Raw genomic sequence first — 8168 nt, forward strand, 5'->3', positions numbered from 1 at the left:
GTGTGTGTGTGTGTGTGTGTGTGTGTGTGTGTGTGTGATCAAGTTACCCGGGGAGGAAAGGCTGCACAGGCGTGGGACCGCCAAGGCCACACATGCCGATGCTGCTGATGCCGCTGCTGCCCAGGCTGCCGGAGCTCTGTGCCTGTGTGCTTCGGTCCTGGTAGTTCAATGGGAGGGTCTGAGGCCTGGCATAGTAGTAAGGCGTTGAGTGAGCGTCTCTCGGTAACGCTTGTGCAAATAATGAGGCATAGCTAGTTACCTGAAATGAAGTGCATTGTAAACACATGGGTAAGAAACTGCAGCACAACTTGCCCAAACCCACAGGATTTTTATATTCCTATTCCCATGCTATTTCTGCAATTGGATTTGAATTTCACACTTATTCAAACGAGTCAATGAAAGTGCTTCTGAAATTTCTTAATCGACAGTATCAGGCATTCTCTAAGCTCCAACATAAACACAAACAAGTTTATAAGTCTATCACTGCTACGTAATGAGGAGGGTGGAGCAAATCGTCCATCTACACCCCTCAGCTTCTTGCCAGTCAAATGTCTGCAGAACATTCTATTGTATTAGACCCCACAGCAGGGATGAGCCAGAGGCTCTGCTAAATTCTGTAAGGGATTCACAGCAGGAAGCCTGTGGAGTGACAGTGACAGATGCTCCCAGCTCCAGAACTGCAGACCTTCCAGGCTGATGGTTCTAATTTCAGTGTCAGTTCTTTGAACTTGGGCTGCTCAATACACACTGCTACATCAGAACAACAATTCTGAAACACATCTTCTGGAAGCTGCCGTGGGAAAAGAAATGACACGGCTTCCAAGCTTTGGGCCTTTTGCTTTTCTCCCACTGTTTTCCTTCCTATGAAAACACGGTCTAGCCACCCACAGGACGCCGCTGGCGCTCGCTCACCCACCTTGCTGGCTTGCTTGCGAGGGTCCTCACTGAGACTCAGCAAGAGGTAGAGGATTGACCATTTATTTTTCAAAACTCCCTGTTTAGATAAAAAAAATATTAAAAGAGCTATTGTATCAACATTGCTTTATTTTCTCTCCTATACTTATTTCCAAACTAGACATTCATTTTAAAATTCCCCTGCTGACACTTCATCTGAGCTCACTTCCATGGAGCCATTCCTCAGAAGACTAGACACGATCAGTCTTCTCTGGGACCAACACCCCTAGGTCTTTAACGCCGTGGAAACGAATCCCAACGTTACCCTGCTTTGGATTAGTAAAATTTGCCGAACACACTAATGATAAAAGTAATTACCAAAACTCTCTGGATTAAGCTGGGCATGCTGGCACACACCTTTAATCCCAGCATCTACTATCACCTGAGTTTTTAATCTTAGCCATTCTGACTGGTGTAAGATGGAATCTCAGGGTTGTTTTGATTTGCATTTCCCTGATGACTAAGGACACTGAACATTTCTTTAGGTGCTTCTCGGCCATTCGAGTTTCTTCCATTGAAAATTCTTTGTTAAGCTCTAGGGGACAGGTGTTGACAGCCAGGTGAAGAGGTAGAGATAGGACAGGAAAACAAGAGGCTGCAGCAGCCGGGAAGCTACCATTCCAAGGAGCCGAGATGGCTGTGCCGGGGCCCCAGGACAGGACTGGGGATGCCATTAAGCCACAGTTCACCCTCCATCCATCCTCCCCACCAAGCTACCTCCCCCGACAGTACAGCCAGTTCCAGCTGAAGCTCAGATGGCATTGAGCTTCCACCTGGGGGAGCAAAGAGAGTAAGGACAACCACTCCAGCAGGGCTAAGGGCTGAGGCCCCCACAGCCAGCCCTCAGAACCAGACACTTCTTATTCCTATCAGAAGGGCCTTGGTCCAGACACGGCTGCACTGTGTCCACTGGATTTTCAGTGTGGACAGAAGCACCATCCTAACGTGGAAGGATATGAAAGCAAAGGTTCAGCCAGCACCTGCCCACTCCTGCCTTACTCACCATACCCCCAGCTCATCATTCCCAGATAAGCCAGCGCCCTAGCTATTGGCCTCACTGGAAGTCAGTCAACAGGACTGCCTCGTGTCACACCTGGATCCTCCCTGCTCCAGCTCTGAAGACAACCTTCACCTTGACCCTTCCTCCCTCCCATGGCACCCACGTCATACACACCAACCGAGCAGCCCTCACTGAACAGAAAAGCGACAAAACAGTATCAGTGAGCCTTGTACTTTGAAGAGCCGGATTTTTTTTTTTAATCAGATAGACTGGCTATTTATCTGGGCATATTTCCTGCTGTAGCATTAGACCATTGTCTCCTCGTTTTTAAATCAAAGTTCATTTCCAGAATGAAACATTCAACTAGGTTTGTTCTGCAGGCTAGCTGTAGGACGCTGGCCACCATTTAAAACAATGTCTAGGAGCCAGGTGAGGTGGCTTACACCTGTAATCCCAGAACTGGGGAGACTGGAACAGAAAGGCCAACCTGGGCCACACAGTGAGCTTCAACATGGCTGGGTTAAAGGGTTAAAGACTAGCTAAAAAAAAAAAAAAAGGGGAGGGGGCAAGCAAGCATAAGAATAAACATTCAAACAAACTTTTAGAAAACAACCTTCTTAAGTTTCAGTTTCCTAAGTGCACCTTCATCCAGTGGCCACAGCAACAGACACAACAGGCTCTGTTCCATAAAACTATGTCCGTGACCTCAGAAGGCCAAGCAGCTCCCTAACTACAGCACACTCAACTCCTGTGTCACATCTCAAGTGTAGAAGTCATTCACAGACGCCGGAGACTGAAGACAAGCAAGAAAGACACGATAGTCTGAACCCGTTCCCTGGGAGACCCGGGCTGCACAGAAAGCTCTGTCTCCTACTTCCTAAGCACTTGCCAAGATGGAGAAGTAGTCCTCTACAGTGAGGAAGTAAATGAAGCCGCACTGAGGAATCAAAGCTTTCAGCAAGTACGGAGCTCGTTTTCAGGGCCCGAAGAGGTGAGGACTGGAAGAACACCGGCTCAGTCTCCACAGCCCTGGCCCGGCAGCACCTGCTGAGCAAACATGAATCTTCCAGGTACTTATTCTCTCTGCAGAAGCGGGCAGAACACTGGGTGTACTTAGTTCCTTATGGTCAGAAACCCCAAACTCTACCTTGTGGTACAAGTATCTTTGATGGAAGCTGACAAATCTTTTTCAAAATATCAGCTTGGGAACATATTTCCCTTCAGTTAACACAACAGCAACAAAAAGAGCTCAGAGATATCTGCATCAGCCACGGGAGCTTCTGCTGTGACAGGGCCAGGTCTGGACGCCCACTCCTACATCCACTGGCACACCTGCTCCTGGCAATGTCATCAAGGAACTGCAATGCAAACTAGAGAGTCCAATTCCTACCCAACCCGACACACATCGGAAGTTTAACAGGAGGCCCAGCTAGCATTTCTAATACTGAACCTCTCAAGTGGAAGCACTCTCCACAACTAACAGCCATTAGTGATCACAGGGAGTTTAAAGGACAGCACCCAAGGGCATCCGAGCATCCTAGAGCCGCTCTCCACTCACAGATTCCCAGAAGACCTCACTGTACCTGCGAATGAAGCTTTCTGTGGAGCTCTGAGAACAGTGCAGCGTCCGCTTCCCTCCTTTGTCGAATAACTGGAAGTTGAGAAAAGGAATTAATTAGGCCTATCAGCTGCACACACCACAACTCAGGAGAGTCACTGTGTCTGCCCTAACAGACTGGGACCTGACGAACAGAATCCTGAGCCCAAGAATCAGAAGAATGGGGCAAGGAGACTTTGAGCAATATTGATTTGGTCAGTTCGCCTTGCTTCTCTGACACATGTAAGACATGGAGACTCTCGGGCTGGGATAAAGAGAGAGCTGTCTACACATACGGATCCACAGTGAGGCAAACTATCTTCAAACCTACTAACTGATAACAGGTACCTGGAGGGAGAGATGGAGAGTGAAGTTATCAAGGAAATTATGAATTCACAGGATCAGCAAACACGACAGTCCATCTGACTTGAAAAGCCACATTCTGGCCAGGTGTGGTAACGAATGCTTTTAACCCTAGCAGCCAGAAGGCAGTAGCAGGTGGCTCTTCGTAACTTCAAGGTCAGCTTTACTGACCAGGCAAGGCTACACACGGATGAGACCTTGTCCACCCACCCCCAACAAAAGTCATACTCTAACACTTTTGCCAAGATGTGCAGAAGTATTCCATCTTGCTTCAGTATAAAATAATCAGTTTCAAACTAAATGTCAATTCATCGATATCATTATTAATTTTATTTTCAATATTATTTTTATTGTTCATTTATAATTCTTGATTATTATGTGACTTCCTTGAAACTCCATAGTAATGACTTTATTATGACACATACTGGCAATAAGCTTACCAGGAGGCCATGAAATCAAATTCATAAAGGAAATTATGTTTATATGACACCAAATAGTCAGGGTTCTTGGTAGTAATCTACTAAGAAGCTTGGAGCTCATGAAAAGAATTCACATTTCCATGAGAAACTTGACAGGCACAAAAGGAAAGTAAGCTTCAATATTTAGTAACAGGCTAGACACCCACTGTTACTTCCCACTTATTTAACTAGTGAGATAGGGCCTAAGAGTCGGGGCTGGGGCGCCTGTAACCTCCACCAACCCCAACCCCAATCTTTCAGCTGCAGGAAGCACTCTCATTTGCTTCAGCATACCTGGTTTTTACAGGCGTCAGTATTATGCCTTGGGGCCACTGAGAAAAACAAGACAGCCCACATGCATACATTCCTAGGGTCTGGAGAGGCGAGGCGGGAGGACAGCAGTCTGAAGGCAGCCTGGCCACGAGAAGCACAGAGAACAGCCCTGGCTCTGGTGACTGCAAAGGGAGCAACATGACTCATGGGACAAGGTGGCAGCACACAGAGCACGGGCATGCTGAACATGGAGATGGCTCCTAGGCCAGACAGGAAGCAGTGGGTGGTTTGAGACGTCAACACAGGCATTCCTTGGGATGGTAGGCCCTTACAGTCTACATATCATCTGTTTCTGGGGTGTATTTTCCCACCACTGCTTTCCAACCATAGTTGATCATGGGTAACTTAAAACCACACAGTAAAGCAACTGACAATGAGAACCACTGTAGGCTCCCATTCCAGCCGCTGGGCCTTGAGTCACACCGCTCAAGTCCTCAATAGGCAAAGGCATAAATCCAATCATTGTGGGGCCTCAGCCTCCACTCCCTGGCTCTGTGTTAAGCTCTGAAAGGTAACATTCACACAGATCACTGGCCCACACAATTCCTAATGAAACAGCTCAGGGCAGGATATTATTCCATGCAGAATGACTTCCTAGGAGTGCTATGGCCAAACTGGCAAACATTTAGAACCGAAATCAAAGCCCACTTCATTTGAGAAGCTTAACAGTAGGCCCCAGTAGGAAGAAGCTGCTAATATCCAAGGCAAGTCTTTAAGTCCCACTAAAAGGCCCCGACTGCAGCATGTTCACACACCCACAAAATACACTCTCCAAACCAGGACCTGGACAGCTGTCCCACAGACTGCGGACGACTGCCTGCCACTCGGAGCCTAGACTACATAAAGCACTCCAGAAGCTGAGAGGGGTGGCAGAGCCGACCTCACCCAACCCAAACCAAGTGCCATGAGTGGAGGAGAACCTTCTTCTTAAAAGAGCCTGAAGTGCCAGCTCAGAAGTAAGATGCTCGCATAGCTCTTAAGTGCTGCGAGTCTGATGGTGACAATGAAAGAGGCAGCGATGCCTCTGAGTGGTTAACTATTATATTAGGTGCTGCAGATCAGAGAGGCAAGGGACAGTGAGTCCTTTTATCTTTTGTATTTAAAAACTAAATTATAGAGTTACGACTGTTTAAAATAAACCTCCACTATGTTTTAATAATAATTATAATGCCAAGAAAAAAATTAAACTATCCTTATTTTTAATAGTGTCTATAACTAAAACATACTTGAGAATAGCATTCACAGCATATGCATATATGGGCATGCATGCAAACACATGTATACAGATATACACATGCATAAATATGTGGATACACACATAAACACAGATAGACACATACATATGTGTATATACGTATGCATACACATATATATGTGACTACACATACATAGACACACATGTGCACATATATACATGCACAAATACATAAAGACACACACACATGTCACATAGAAATAAGTTTTCACAAGTTTCATAGTCCAACACGTAATAGTTAGGAATAATACATACGTTCTTTCTTGATCTTTTCAGCTACTAGAAATTCATCTCTTTCAACAGTTGGAGCGAAGTTGCTGCCGATGACTCTCACGGCAAACTGGAACTGTTGGGCAACATCAGCTGGAAGGCAAGCAAAAGGGTGAAGTTATAACTGACAGTTTTCATCACCAGAGCACACAGGTCAAGAGAGCAAACCACCTTCTCCGGCCTTACTAAGAGGGCAGAAAAGCCATATGAAGTCAATGACTTGAGCAAAAGAGTTCTGTAGAATTTGTAAAAGGCAGCAGAGATATGGAAAGATCCAGAGGAAACGCAAACTGGCCCCACAGCTGTTTTAAAAGGTGTGAGTGAAGTCACAGGCTAGACAAAGGGCTTAGAAAGGAAGCCTGTGAAGAGCCCTGAGCAGCTTCAGCTCCAGGAGCAAAGAGGCAGAACTGTACACATGCTTCTACAGTTTAGTTACCACATAGGTTTGTCTCTGCTTCCTTCTAAAACATGCACTCATGCACACGGGCGCGCGCACACGCACACACACACAAACTAAGAATAAAGCAGTTTAAATAAGGACACACACTTACCAAGGCAGAAGTGAAGCGAGAGAGGAAACCTAGAGAACAGGTGGGCATGTGGCACTGACTCAAGGACTATCAAACTAGAAACCCAATGTCTGCAGGGTCAGGAATGGGAAGGGCAGTGGGACTGTCCTTCCTTTTGGTTGCCTGGATAAATATTCTAGCACAAGGAACTCAAGGGAGAATAGGTTTATCTGACTCACAATTCTAAGTCCATCACTGCAAGGAAGTCAAGGGCTGGGGACCTGAACTGGTCACATTACAGCCAGTCAAGAGAAAAATGAATTTAAAATTGTATTCCAGCTCCCTTTCTGTACTCTTAATAAACCCGTGGTCCTCTGTCCAGGGAATGACAACACCCACAGTGGGCAGGACTTCCCACAAATCTAGATAATTCCCTATGGACATTCCAACAGGCCAACCTAGACAATCTCTCACTGAGACTGACTTTTCAAATGGTTCTAGATTGACTCAAGATGATAACACTAATCATGACGAGTTCACCTCTTACCAACTTAACAAACATCACTTTAACCAATACCCTTCTACGCTTTGTCCCCAAAGTCTAATGCTACCCTCTTGTGGCAGTCTGAATAGAAAAGGTCCCTATGGGCTTATATATGTGAATGCCTGGTCATTAGGGAGTAGTGCTAACTGAGAGGGATTAGGAGGTATGGCCTTGCTGGTTTCAGAAGCCCAAGCAGGAAGTGACTCTAGCTCTTCCTAATGCTCACAGATCCAGATGTAGAAGTCTCAGCTCCTCTCCCACACCATGTCTGCCTGCCTGTCGCCACCATGGGTGTCATGGGCACCCTGGACAGAGGGTCACAGGTTTATTAGGAGTAGAGAAAGGGAACTCGGCATGACGATGACGAATCAAACCTTTCAAACTGTAAGCTAGCCCCAACTAAATGCTTTCCTTTATAAAAGTTGCCATGGTTGTGGTGTCTCGTTTCTCAGCAACAGAATACCGACAGAGACAGAAATTGGTACCAGAAGTAGGGTATTACTGTGACAGGCCTGACTGTGTTGCTTACTGGCAGAATATGGACTTTGGGGGTTTGGACCATGAAAGCAGTTGAATGCTTTAAGTGGGGCTTCATGGGCCATACTAGGAAACATGACAGACAGCAGTGCTGAGAGCAACGGGGATTATGACAGCCCAGCTCGAGAGGTTTCAGAGATAATATCAGTACGTGGCCTAGAGACCACCTTGTGATATTTTGGCCAAAAAAACATGGCTGCTTTTTTCCCTTGTCAGAAAATTCTGCCTGTAAATTAAAAAGGGTAAATTAAAGTTTCAGATTGATGGCACTGGCAGGGGAGATTTCAAGACAGTCCTGCACTGACTGTTGCGTGGTTATTGGTAGCCACTCTTACGCAGATACAGTAC

At 46.2% G+C, this 8168-nt stretch overlaps 1 protein-coding gene across 2 annotated transcripts in view; it reads right to left on the minus strand.

Annotated features, from left to right (window-relative positions):
* The window catches only part of Tubgcp3 (tubulin gamma complex associated protein 3), a 57490-nt gene that overhangs the window by 43585 nt on the left and 5737 nt on the right, over nucleotides 1-8168 (minus strand). For both annotated transcript variants that reach the window (XM_028766303.1, XM_028766304.1), the window contains exons 2-5: nucleotides 6216-6323; nucleotides 3538-3605; nucleotides 917-994; nucleotides 48-259 (exon numbers count right to left, since the gene is read on the minus strand). In XM_028766303.1, coding sequence (XP_028622136.1) covers nucleotides 48-259; nucleotides 917-994; nucleotides 3538-3605; nucleotides 6216-6323 — 466 coding nt within the window. The remainder of the gene's footprint in view (nucleotides 1-47; nucleotides 260-916; nucleotides 995-3537; nucleotides 3606-6215; nucleotides 6324-8168) is intronic.

The sequence above is a fragment of the Grammomys surdaster genome, unplaced genomic scaffold (assembly GCF_004785775.1).
Source record: "Grammomys surdaster isolate TR1022 unplaced genomic scaffold, NIH_TR_1.0 167, whole genome shotgun sequence".
NCBI classification, from domain to species: Eukaryota; Metazoa; Chordata; class Mammalia; order Rodentia; family Muridae; genus Grammomys; species Grammomys surdaster.